The sequence below is a fragment of the Cucurbita maxima genome, unplaced genomic scaffold (assembly GCF_002738345.1).
Source record: "Cucurbita maxima cultivar Rimu unplaced genomic scaffold, Cmax_1.0 Cma_Scf00079, whole genome shotgun sequence".
Taxonomy (NCBI): Eukaryota; Viridiplantae; Streptophyta; class Magnoliopsida; order Cucurbitales; family Cucurbitaceae; genus Cucurbita; species Cucurbita maxima.
The window spans coordinates 61,917-75,202 of NW_019272095.1; the positions used below are offsets into that span (position 1 = coordinate 61,917).

The 13,286-nt window shown below is 37.4% G+C and overlaps 3 protein-coding genes across 3 annotated transcripts; 1 reads left to right on the top strand and 2 right to left on the bottom strand.

The window, feature by feature from the left end:
• Nucleotides 1-495: 495 nt before the first annotated feature.
• Nucleotides 496-3,496, bottom strand: LOC111472606 (mitochondrial import inner membrane translocase subunit PAM16 like 2-like). Its single transcript, XM_023118226.1, has 5 exons — nucleotides 3,264-3,496; nucleotides 3,111-3,165; nucleotides 2,446-2,533; nucleotides 1,000-1,133; nucleotides 496-907 (listed from the first exon to the last, which is right to left on the bottom strand). Exons 2-5 carry the CDS (start codon nucleotides 3,111-3,113, stop codon nucleotides 782-784), a joined length of 351 nt encoding a protein of 116 aa, XP_022973994.1. The 5' UTR covers nucleotides 3,114-3,165; nucleotides 3,264-3,496; the 3' UTR covers nucleotides 496-781.
• A 2,026-nt stretch (nucleotides 3,497-5,522) lies between these two features.
• On the top strand, nucleotides 5,523-6,768 carry LOC111472595 (carboxymethylenebutenolidase homolog). Its single transcript, XM_023118214.1, has 2 exons — nucleotides 5,523-5,978; nucleotides 6,190-6,768. Exons 1-2 carry the CDS (start codon nucleotides 5,581-5,583, stop codon nucleotides 6,683-6,685), a joined length of 894 nt encoding a protein of 297 aa, XP_022973982.1. The 5' UTR covers nucleotides 5,523-5,580; the 3' UTR covers nucleotides 6,686-6,768.
• A 668-nt stretch (nucleotides 6,769-7,436) lies between these two features.
• Nucleotides 7,437-13,161, bottom strand: LOC111472604. The gene is made up of 3 exons (XM_023118224.1): nucleotides 12,866-13,161; nucleotides 12,093-12,235; nucleotides 7,437-7,755 (listed from the first exon to the last, which is right to left on the bottom strand). Exons 1-3 carry the CDS (start codon nucleotides 13,122-13,124, stop codon nucleotides 7,741-7,743), a joined length of 417 nt encoding a protein of 138 aa, XP_022973992.1. The 5' UTR covers nucleotides 13,125-13,161; the 3' UTR covers nucleotides 7,437-7,740.
• Between the last annotated feature and the right edge of the window lie 125 nt (nucleotides 13,162-13,286).

Genomic DNA, 13,286 nt, shown 5'->3' on the forward strand with positions numbered 1-13,286 from the left:
CCCTTTTTTTTTTTTTTTTTTTTTTTTTTTTTTTTCTCCTCAATATTAAATATAATTGAATCAGCAAATTATTTTGTATTAAATAAACTTCTTCTCCCATTAATCTTTAATAATAAATAATAATTGACAAATGTTAAATTTTTCATGGGCATATTTAAACATCTTATGTTATTTTTCCCCCTACTAAATTACTTATATTTTTATGGTATATTATTATTATTATTATTATTTTGACTATAAGTACTTTCAAGACCGCTCACATGTTTTCTAAAACAAATTTCAGGACATCATCAAATATAAAAGCTAAAATTTCTAATGATCCTAATATCATGATCACTCTCATTTAAACATAATCTCGGTTCCTTTATATATACACTCTTTTACTGAAAATTAATTAGAAAAAGAAAATGCCATGATCAGCTCGAAGATTGAATTAAAATCCTAAATCAACAATAATATGAGAGGAAGGCTTTTGAATTAATCGTTCTAAGTCTAGGGTTCTAACTCGAGCCTCGTATTAGCAATATTTCATCGGACAATGACCGTGCTCTACTTCAGGCATGTGCGTAACAAATAATTGTTTACAAATTATTAGAAGTAAACAAATTAAATTTAGGTGCTCTCAAGCCATCCTGATCAAAAATACTATTTTAAACGTCACTTTTTCCCACAAGAGGAAGAAAAGATTATACATCAATTTCATCAATCATGCCATGCTGCCGGCCATCACAAAATTAAGAATTATACAAGAACACTAAATTTGCAAAACACAACACATTCCTCAGCTAGGGGCATCCTGACCTTTGCTCTGATACAGAGTTTCTAATCGTTCCTTGGCTCTGTGAACTTTTGACTGAAGATAAAAGCTTCCAGTCTGGGTATTCTTTTCGAACAAAGCGTCATATTTCTGAAAAGATAACAAGGATTGTCAAAGACCTATTCATAATGATATATACAAGGTAAGGAACTTATTTTAGTGAAAAGCAATAGATATTTGACCTTCACAATTTCCTCCCAAGGCGTTTCCGGGGAGACGCCAAGAATCTGCCTGGCTTCTTGCTCTGTCATCACTTTGCTTGCTCTGCGAACGGTGTTTTGAATTGTTTCTTGAGCAACACCGGACTTCGAAGCATCTACACCACACGAAAAAAGACTTGTTATCCAGCATAATCATCTTCAACTACAATATCAAACTCTCCCTCATTAAAAAGTACAAACTTGGTATAAACAACTACATTTATCCAAGTGCATGTTCAATAGATTACAACACAACTACACCGAAGCATCTCTAACCAAATTGTGGTCCGTAAATCACTTCTCACACCACATGCTCGAGAAATAAAAACATTTTTTTCAAAGATGAGGAAGATAATATTTAGTCTTTCAAGCTTGACCATAAAGGTAAAGGATGGATGTGAGATCCCACATCGGTTGGAGAGGAGAACGAAACATTCTTTGTAAGGGTGTGAAACCTCTCCCTAGCAGACACGTTTTAAAAACCTTGGGGAGAAGCCCGAAAGGGAAAGCCCAAAGAGGACAATATATACTAGTGGTGGGCCTGGGCTCTTACAAATGGTATCAAAGCCAAACATCGAGCGATGTGCCAACGTGGAGGCTGAGCCCTAAAGGGGGTAGACATGAGGCAGTGTGCCAGCGAGAAGGCTGAGTCTTGGAGGGGGTAGACATGAGGCAGTGTGCCAACGAGAAGGCTGAACCCTGGAGAGGGTAGACATGAGGCAGTGTGCCAGCAAGGACGCTGAGCCCTGAAAGGGGTAGATTGAGGGGGTCCCACATCAATTAGAGAATGGAACGAGTGCCAGCATCCGCTGGACCCCAAAAGAGGGTGGATTGTAAGATCCCACATCGGTTAAGGAGGAGAGCGAAACATTCTTTACAAGGGTGTAGAAACCTCTCCAACAAACGTGTTTTAAAGTTTTAAAAACGTTGAGGGGAAGATCAAAAGGAAAAGCCCAAAGAAGACAATATCTGTGGCTTGGGCAGTTACAATGGAACTACAGGATGCTATATTGCAGGCTATTAACACTCAACCCTTATACATATCACAGGCTACAAAATAACATATTCTCTTGACCAATTATAGAAAATCTAAGGCATTTAAAAAAAATAGAACTTCAGGATGTTAACATCCACCAAGCACATTTAAAAAAAAATGATGTCTATTCCAATATCACCTGAAGCAAAATTAACCTATGTGCACACAGAGCTTTGTTCTCATTGGCAAAATGCTTGTCCCCAAACTTGCCCCATTTACATTAAAGCTTCTAATAGTTCAAAGACAAGGTGCAAGTTATTTTGTTCTACATGTCAAGTTTCAATGAAGGCATCCAAAAAAAATATACACCAATAACCATAATATTGAGGGCAAATTGGCCAACTTCCAATAGAGATAAAAACCCACGAGTGGAATAAAAAGAGTGTACTTACTCGTAAGGGCTTGACGGTAGGCTTGAACAAAGGCCCTAGCAAGTATCCCAGAGCCCATCACAATTAAATTGGCAAGAATTTTTGCAGCCTGTCCAAATACATACAAGCAAAGAGGCTCTCTTATAGGAAGTTGTCAAACTGAATAAGACGATTTTAAAATTATGCAATACAATATCTACTCCTCTCCTCTGTCAAAATTGAAGTTATCGACAAAGCAGGAGTAAATAAGAATAGCACTGATTCGATTGGTAAAAGATCAATGTACACTCAAGAGAGAGATAATATGACACATGATAAACAAACACACTTGGAATATGCTTGATTTCAAATGGCTTTAAAAAGGCAGAGGGAAAGAAACCAGCATCAAGAACCCAATATGTTTAGAATAAATATGAAGGAGATGGATACATTATATTCCCCTAGACAAAAACTTCGGCCAGAGAAAATTTGGGAACGAGATGAATCTTTGAATTAAACACATGATCCATAATCAATCTGGAATCAAATTACCAAACGGAGGAGACGGATACAGAATATTTCAGATAAAACTAACAACATAAATTATGTTTATACATCCGCTCCTGATTCAATATTCATTTTCTCATTATCTTAGAAATCGATCCACCATCAAACGAGAGGAGAAGAGAAAGAAAGTAGAGAGATACCATGATTAATTGGCTGGCCTCGATAACGGGTCCGAAATCGTTAAAGCCGCTAGAACTGCAAAATCAATTAGAAGGTGGCGGATGGTTTTATTTAGGGTTTGAAGGCTCAAATAAAATATTTGGATTAGAAACAAAAATATCATACAGACTTGCCTTGTGATATGGAGGATGCCAAAACTGGAAACCGACCCAACGATTCACCCTACTAGCGTCCGGGTGTGAGCGGAGGAGGTTGATACGGAGAGGGTGGCGCCGATGCGGCAAATCGTTGAACAATAGGGAGTGAAGAGAGGGAGGAGGGGCGGCGGCGGCAAAGAGAAATTGGAGACGGCAAAGAGAAAGGGAGAAGAAAGGGAAGGGCGCCCTCTGCTTGCGGGGAAAGTTATGATGAATGTATTGTTTTTATATAAAAGAAATACTAATTTACTTAAATATTTACAAATCCATTATTTTATATTGTTTAGTTATGGTAAAAAAATAAAAAAAAAACCTAAAAAAACATTAATATTACCCATATTTGGTCAATTTAAATTATTTTTTATCTGAAAAATGAATCATTCGTACCTCTAGGTGAGTTAAGCGTGATAATGTTTTTTAACTTAATGTCGTAGACCTATATAGGTTAAATCAGACCGGAGTAGATTTGGGCTAGTTCTAAAGATATTTAGTAACTGTGTCTTAAACCAATAAAATAAGTGATATACGGATGATTGGTTGGATGAATTATATGATGTATGATGATGCGTGCCTTGTGGCCCCTGCACATGTCATAATTATGATGGTTGTGTTATGTTATGCTATTTGTGACCATGTCACGTTGTAGAATTATGTTATGATGTTGATAATCTATGATGCATAAATCTCCATACATCATGTCATATAAGCTATGTTAGGTACGAAAGGTGTGAGAGGAATTATGTATGCATGATTCATATACTCATTATGTTATAAATGAAGGTGGTTCGACTTGCATCATAAATTTATGTCATGATTTTAAGATATGGAGACCTCATGCATTCATGTGTGTCAATAGGATACTTCTATATTATGATTAGTGTGGATGCGTATTTTACGACATTTATGTTCACCATTATGTTATGCGGGCCATTTTCCTCTGTGGTGTCCGACAACTTGTTGGCAAATTCTAGCCCGACAAGCTAGGTCTAGGGGGTACATGAACCCGCCTGGTGGGCCCATATGCGAATGCGTGGGCCGTATGTAGTAAAGTACTATACATTCAACTTTGCCTAGACTGGAAAGCTGTCGAAGGCCCTACCATGATATTTTTATAAATATAGGTCTCATCATTTTGCATGTATTTACATTTCTCGACCCCAACAGTGGAACTACTTACTTAATATTTCTCAACATACTCAGACCACATGCCACTCTTATTTCTAAGATAAAGATAAGGCACTCATATACGAATGACAACATCACAATGAAGGTCATGGAGCCGTCAGGGTAGTCACATTTATGTATATTTAGTAGTCCTTAATAGATTAGAGTTTGTTTATTTTATTTAAATTATGATATTTACTTTCCGATTTGCTAGTTAAGACTACGTTGGTTTAAAATATTTATTTTGAATATTAAGTCCATGACACTTTTTATGAAAAAATTTAAATGCATGTTTTCTGCACACATTAGTCTCTTATGCATGTAGTGGCGATCCTATTTTTAATAGAAAAATAGGGTCTTTTAAGACAAACTCTTACATATTCTCCTACGTAGTTTTTAAGATGGATTCTTTGTGATTGAAATCATTAATATAAACCCCTAGTCGTCATAGAGTTTACCATTTTGGTGTTACCGACTAATCCATTACGATAAATTGGATCAAATTTTGCAATTTTTTCTTCTGTAGTACCTCGACGTGACATGAGTGTGAAAGGAGTTCAAGAATCCGTTTTTATAAGGGCTAAAATCATTTATTTTGGCTTTTTTTACCCCATATTGTAGGGAGGATATCGAAAGATATGAAAGATCTCCCTCCATGCCATACATACGACTTTCATCGAATACGATTTTCCACATAATTCTATATGTATTTATGAGCTCGAGTATGGAATTCTGTATATTTCTCCTTGTGTCTTTATGTTCTTTCATCTAGATTGAATATACGAGTTGTGTGACCCTAGCAGATTCTTTAATATGTTAGAACATGAGTAGAAGTAGAACCGTTTTAACCAGGTTGGATGTCTCTTGTTCATATGGTAAATGAACAATAATATACTAATATTTGGACAGGATATTAATAGTCTAGACTTGGGCCTTATTGGAGGAGGGAAGAAGATAAGCATGAAGATAAGAAATTGGTGGATTTACATCCAAACTAATAGGCTGTGTTTGTGGGTTTTGGGTCCCAATGGGATATTTGTACTTTGTAGGGGCCAAAATGAAAGATATTTGTTTTGCACTGCAAATCTTCTCTTGGCTACAGAGAGAGAGAGAGAGAGAGAGAGAGAGAATGGGATCGGCCTCCGCCGGAGCTCAGTGGATTTCCGCCCCACCGACCGGGAGAAGTGGCCGACGCATGGGGATCCCATTTCAACCTTCCTTCCGATGTGCTTTTCCGATTAGCAATAATATTGGGCAGTTGAAGGGCAAGAGAGAGAAAAAGGGAGGCAAGGTGTGTTACAGCGCAGAGGGAGTGAAGGATGAGATAGACGCGGAGGAGGCTTGTGAGCTTGTGAGTGGAATGGAGCTTTCCATTGGAGAAGAAGCTCACCATTCAATCACTGCACATCTCTTCAAGGCAGTCAAGAACAATAATGGAACAGCTATTCTGCTCTTGACGGATCTCTTTTCCTTTCAAGACTCTTCTGTTCGAGACTTCGCCTATCGTCTCGCTTGCAATGGCTTCAAGTATGTTGTCTAATTTTATGCTCCCGTCCAGCTTTTTCATTATGATCCATATCTTAGTTATGAACCACAACTCTCCACAATAATATGATATTGCTCACTTTGACGCTTTCATAGTTTTACTTTGGGCTCCTAAAAAGACTCATGTGAGATGTATTCCTTACCTATAAGCACTTTAATCAGGCTTTTAATGTTTGCTCAACTTGAACTACAGTGTCTTGCTTCCAGATGTATTTCATGGAGATTCATGTGAGGAACAAAAGGCTGTGGAAGACATAGGAGCAGCAACAAAATGGTTGGTTGATGAGTTTTTGGCAGCAGGGATCTCGAGGAAGCTTGGGATCGTAGGGTTTGGGTACGGGGGAGGCCGGGTAATCGACGTTCTAGCTCAAGACCAGGGTTCCTATTTTTCCATTGGCGCCTCCTTATATGGTACTGAGGTGAATCCATCTCTGGCTACCAAAGTCGAGGTTCCAGTATTGCTCATCTCAGGGGACAACGACCCACTTTGTCCAGTGAGTGTCATGAAGGATTTGGAGAAAGGGATGGGAGAAGGTTCTAAGTTGGTGATATTTGGGGGAAGAGGCCATGGCTTTGTTCACAAACCTGGATCTCCAGAAGAAGATGAAGATGCTGAGCAGGCTTTTCTTATGCTAAGAAATTGGCTGCATGATGGATTGGTTGCAACTAATATTGAGGCAAGTGCATAGGTAATTAGGTAATAAATGAAGTAGCTAACTGGTGCTACTTGGGTTCCAACTCGCCTAAATGGGGGATGGCTCACTTTTATGCATTTCAGCAATGGTGTAGGATAACCCACCTAAAAGGGAGATGGCTCACTTTTATGCATTTCAGCAATGGTGTAGCTAATCCTATGTACGTATTTTTTAGGCTAAGCACTGACGGGATCTTTTCTACAAAATCATTGATGATAGACATGAAAGAAAAAAAACGTAGAAGCAAAAAATCTCACACTAACAAAGACAATATAGAAAGGACATCAACCTAAAAAAGTGAAGTTCAAAAAAGTGCTTAAACCTATTAGCACACTGAAAATCTTCAAAAAAGAATGTCTTACCTTGCTCTTAGTGTCCATTTATGCAAGAAAGAAAACGAATCTCAAAACCATTTGTTTATGCAATGCACATGCGCTGAGAATTTCTAGACAATAATTCTCAATATATTCGGTTTCCTAGGGAGGTAAAGGAACTTTTGGGTATCCTTAACGTGAAAGAATGCAAAAGCCCTACTATAGAAAAACCTCATCATAGCTTACTTTTAAAATCAGTGGAAAGAAAGAAATCAAAGAATATTTGCAGAAAAGATACCGACCTAAAAAAATTTTCGACAATGTTGTTTACCAAGCTATATCTTGGTGTAAACTGTCCAACATTTTTACTTCCTATAGTTACACCTCCCTCATTCCCACTGCTTCAAGCCATCAAACTGCCTAAAGCATGCTAGAAAAGGCGATTGTCAAAGTATTAGTTAATAAATAACATGGGGGTTGCAAGAAGAGTACTTATTGATTTCCTTTTTTTCCTCTCCTGCTTACGTAGCTCAATATTAGCAACAGGAAAAAGTTACAGATGCCCACAAAAATCTGCAGCGTGAATGGAGATGACATATAATGTCTACAAGCAAAAACGTTTGTATTACACAATGAAATCCAAACATAAGAAACGGAAGTTTAAACAATCCCAAGTAAAATTACGGTTTCACATCCATTCAACCTCAACACAGCTTGCTTCTCCATCAGTTGTAATTAATCTTGGCCCTCCTGGAGAAAACAGCAAATAATTTATCCTTTCATAACAAAGATATGAAATACATGCAAGGAAAAACTATACGGCTATTAATTTGCTCATGGCAAGCAACCAAACTACTTGTTAAAACAAACAAAACAAAGGTATCAGCTAAAAGACTTGCTATTCCTGCAAAGCATGGTTTATAAAATGTGGTGATTTATCAGGTGCATAGCCACGACAAGCAACTTGATGTTTCAACTTTTCTTTCATAGTTGGTTCTTTTTCTTTGACCATTACAATTCTAATTAAGTCATCTGGGTTTGGGTTTGTTTCTTCCTTCAAAGTTTCTTTCGCTAAACATATCCAGAAAGTATCTGTGTGTCCAAAACTAAAAAAAATTGAACACTCAATTTCAGTGTTTTAGACATGTTCAACATGTGTCCGACACTGACAATTAGCTGTATTTGTGTATCCATTCTTCACACGGTCCCGAGTCAACTAAAAAAAATTGAACACTCAATTTCAGTGTTTTAGACATGTTCAACATGTGTCCGACACTGACAATTAGCTGTATTTGTGTATCCATTCTTCACACGGTCCCGAGTCAACCCCTCTTTTCCTCGTTGAAAATAAGACTAAAATTATAACTATAACATACTAAAAAAGAAAATAGATTGGCTAATATGGCCTTTTGAGAGGGCTATCTCTCTCACATAACACTAATCCCAAAACTCCGCTTCCCTCCAACCCTTGGAACTCCTACGTATAACCCTCAACTCTTAAAAACTCAAGTATAAATACGCCTTGGCAGTACCCTAATAATATTCACGATATTACCCTACAAACACTCTAACAAGGACTTTTTGGACTCCTATCACCACATATAGTGCGAGCAACCAGTACTGCTAAAAATATGTTAATTTGTTATGAAGACACCAAAAAAAGATCAAATCCACTGAAAAGTAGTACCAAAACTTCTTGATGAACTAGCAAATAAAAGAGGTGTTATCAGTTTTACCATGCTTTATTACAAAGGCTGCATAAACAAGGGTAAAGATAAACATGGGATGTATTTTTTTAGACAACTAAACAATATAATAAGACCTAAGAGGAACGGGCATGGGACACGGATACGACACAGATACAAACAATGACGACATGTCAATTTCTGAAAAATGTAAGCCACGGACACGTTAGGGATATGTTGTTTTCTTTTATGTTTTTTTTTAGTTAATATTAAAACATCAAATCCAAAATACTTTAATTTTTTTTAGCTATTAAAAATAAAATGAAGATTTAAATGCCCATTGAATATAGTTTAAAATCTAAATGGTACAAAAATCCCAGCAAACCATATGAGCACACTTAAACCCAATACTCCTACTCCAATCAACATTGCTGCCACTTTGACCAACACCACTGTTTTGTCGCCAGTTCACTCTGACTAACACCGTTACTGACTGCTTGAAAGGTTTGGGTTTTTGATGTACCATTTAAATGTTAATATGGCGTGTCAGCCACATGCCCAATTTTTTTTAAGGGACACGACAAGTCCGACACAAACACTGTCAAAAACAAATTCATGAAAAACATACAATTCTCAACTAACACCTAGATGTGATAGGTTATCTAACAAATATTAGTGTTGCCGCATACCACAAATTGTCTCTGCATCCTGGGCATGCAATAAGGAGCAGGGTTAAATGTATTTTTCTAACTCAATTATCTGTCAATGTTTTTAGGTTGATGTGTCAGCATGACCCCTAAGTACTCAGAACATGTCATTGACATGTCTAAAATTTAAAAAAATAAAAATAAAATAGGATACCTTTTTTTTTTTTTTTTTGCATGTCAAACACTGTCGAACAAAAAAGCTGAACAAAGGATAAAGAGTGTCATATGAGGATGGTAAATATCCATGATTCAAGAGGATACCCAAAATTGCTTAGATGCCTCCATGTGGGCATCCTAGGGGAATCTTAGATTCCCACTAAACATTCCTTATGAAACAAATGCAAGAATCTCGATAGCCATCCTATGGAAATCTTAGATTCCCACCAAATAAACAGCCCTAAATTCTTCCTTCAAGCTAATACTAATTGGAGGGATAAAAAAGGAGAAATTCATGCCCTTTTACTAAAGCTGACAATCTTCTTGAATCATAGTAGAATTATCCTCTTATGCATCAATTATAGAAACTAAACGTTGAATTACTTCTCTTCTTGTAACATCTCAGGCCGAGGATTTAAAATCTGAAATTGGCACCTAGCCATGGAATCCTCAATGACTTGCCACATCACCTTTCTGTCTTGAGTTGCTTGCGAGAGTAAAGTTTGTCCCTTCAAACTAGCACAACTCTTACAACATACTTTGGTCTTACTTACACGTTTTTTAAGAAAATTGGTCAGAGATCATCCAACATGGGATTGCTCCATGCCAAAGAGCTAGGAGATCACCCAATATGGGATGACATCAAGCCAAAGAAGTTTAAGCTTGGAGCTCCTTAATTAAGCCAACAAAAAAACACCTTGTTTAACTCCCATTGGCTAATGCAAAGCCTCACTGAACCATCCTTTCTCTTCATGAACAAAACTAGAGCACCCCGAGGAAACACACTAGGGAAAATTAATCCATTATCAAGAAGTCCTCCCATTGCACCTTAGTTTTGTCAATTCAGCTAGTGCCATTCGATTAGGAGTCTTATATATGGGTCGTCCCAAGTGGCTGGTCTATACGGAGTTCACACCCAGAATACGTGATAGTGTAAAAAATAAACATCTTACTCAAACTAGATTTATTCCTATGAATACTTGAAAAAGGTGAGAAATGATGTAGCAAAACGTGTAATGGTCAGTCTTAAAAATTCATGTTGATTCATGAATTTTTTCATTATGTCGAGTACATACAAAGTGGTTAGAAATAAAACCATTACGTGTCCCAACCCTTTTAAAATATCTTTTAATTTGATCAATCTTTCCAATATCTTCTAAAATCAAATCTAAACAGGTGCATATGGTGCCCAATATGAGTGTGTTTTGCTCCCTAACATCTTCCGTTATGATATACTTTGAGGCATTATCAGTCACAGCTTGGATTACATTTTCTTCTCCAATCTTCTCAACATTTCATCCAAGAGTTCAAATACCTTCCTTCGACTTCAATGCATGAAGGTGCATCAATGGATTCCACAAACAATGTTCTTGCAACAGAATGAACAACAAAATTTATTAGAGTCCTATTCTTTTATTAGGCCACCCCTCAGATATCAATCAAAGAAGAACCTTTTCTTTTGCCTTCAACCTCATGACTACTCATTAGATTTTTTTGTGAATTCTACTTCCTTTTTCAACCAAGTTACTATAACCTCATGATAAGGAGGTATCAAACCAGGACGAATTGACCTACAGCTTCAAGCATTATATGAAAACTTCTTAACCAAATAGCATGTAAAGGAATACCTGCTTGATAGATTCCAACCAAAGGAAAAGTTTAGATACCTTTTTTCGTGGGTTTACATACCTAAGTTCATAGGTTCCGATGCTATAAGCATATTTGTATAAAAAAAGAAAAGAAAAGAAATGGTGTTAATTGAATCAAGCACATGCCTTCGACCATGGGAAAGGCAATGCCAAGCAACCAAAGGCAAAGTGGGGCGAAGACCTGATTAATTCACTCTCCCCAACTGTTTACCTCACCCCTTGCCATAGGCGAGCGTCAGGGTCACATTAACAACACTATACCATCCAAAGTATTAACTCTATCATGAAAAATCTGCCACATAAAAAACTTGAAGGGAATTTAACCTTCCAAATAAAGGAGAAGATTGGTGCGCTAGACTAAGAAGGGGACCACCAAATAACAAAAGAAGAAACAACAAGAAAACCCTTCCAAATGATTCATTATGGCCAAAGTCCCCTACAGCCAGTGTTGTTGAAGCGACCCCAAAGCGCACACCTAAGGTAAGAGGCGTAGCAACCTAGGGTCAACGTGCCTCTTATGGTGCCTGAGTGAGCATCTTCAAGTAGTTACTCACCCAGTAGTGTCTCGCAGCGCTTTCGTTAGTGACAAATGCATGCGAATATAAAATTTTGTTATCTTCTTTTAACGAACATCATCTTACAAGATACTAATTTCAAGATCACACAACGCCTAATAAGAACAAGGTTAATACTTCTAGCCTATAGAACACAATAAATTAATTCATTGTCCTTAACATGGTCTATATCAACAAAAAAAGAAATGAATATGAAAACCTCAGAGCAAATCTCTCCTGAAATTTAGTTCAGAATCTAAAAGTGGTCGAATAATCATATTAAACAGAAAAAAATCAAGGTGATGATTTTATAATGAAAGAAAATGTGAATTTCACCTGTGAAGGCTGAGGCCCTGTGATTTTTGGAGAAGCAAATTTTGCGGTGGAACCTTCAAATAAAGAATTACAATCTGTGTACGCTGATCCAATGCCCAATCCAGCACCAAAAGCTATAGATGCCCAACGAGTCACCGGACTCCCTAGTTGTTAATCAAGATACAGTGCTCATTAGTAAGTTTGTTAAAATCTACAACTGAAGTTCCAGAAAAATGATAAAACATTGGTATATCAACAACGCAAGAGGCCATTTATTTTGCAAAAATCTAGGATGTCCATGAAGTAGCTTCAAATTCACGAGTTTGTTTTACACGAATCTAGGAAATCCTGATATTCTAGGATGCAATGACCGTTATAATGATACAAACTGAAAGTACTCTCCGATATTTCTCTATCATCTATGCTATCTGTTCCCAATACTGAGAAGTGGTAACACGAGTAGTGTAGAAAAACCAATGTTCAAGATATTTGTGATTACCCATTTCACGCGAACCCCAATTTCTCAAGTCTACAGATTCGTCGCAGAATAAAATCGTTACATCTCTTTCATTTGCAGATATCAGACAGTCCAAATCGATGACGGAAAAATCTTAACATATGGTTGATCCAATGAAATGACATGCAATTCCAGTTTTTAGTGAAGAATGGGCAGAGAAAATATACTTCGAAGGAATTAAAACTCCAATGTTTCCCATCCGCCATATGAAGATTAGAAAAACATAATAAAGTGGAAATAAGAACAGAGAAAAAGGGAGAGGAGGAATTATTATTACTGAAGAAAAGGAGGCCGCCAAATGCACCAGCCAACGAAGAGTAAACGAATCGGCGGAGCGTCAAATCAAGACAAGCGTCCCACTTCGCATTCAAATCATGCGGTGGAGGCACGACCTCTTTGTTCTCAGCCATATCCAGAAAGGAACCGTCGGACGCTATGAAGCGATAAAGTTGATTGCTATCCTCCCCCTGTTTTTCTTCTTCTTCTTCCTCGTCTAGTTTTTCCTGCAATTCTTCTGGCTGTGTGGGAATGGCCATATTATGAGGGTTTCCTTCGATTCCTTGTTGTGCTTCGCTTCGATTCCTTGGCTCAGCAGGCTCAGCCCGGCCCCCTTTCAATTTGGGCCATTGATATTAGAATCACTGGACTTCTAACCCCTTTCTCGGCCTGCCCCTATCACATTCATTCTCATCATCCAA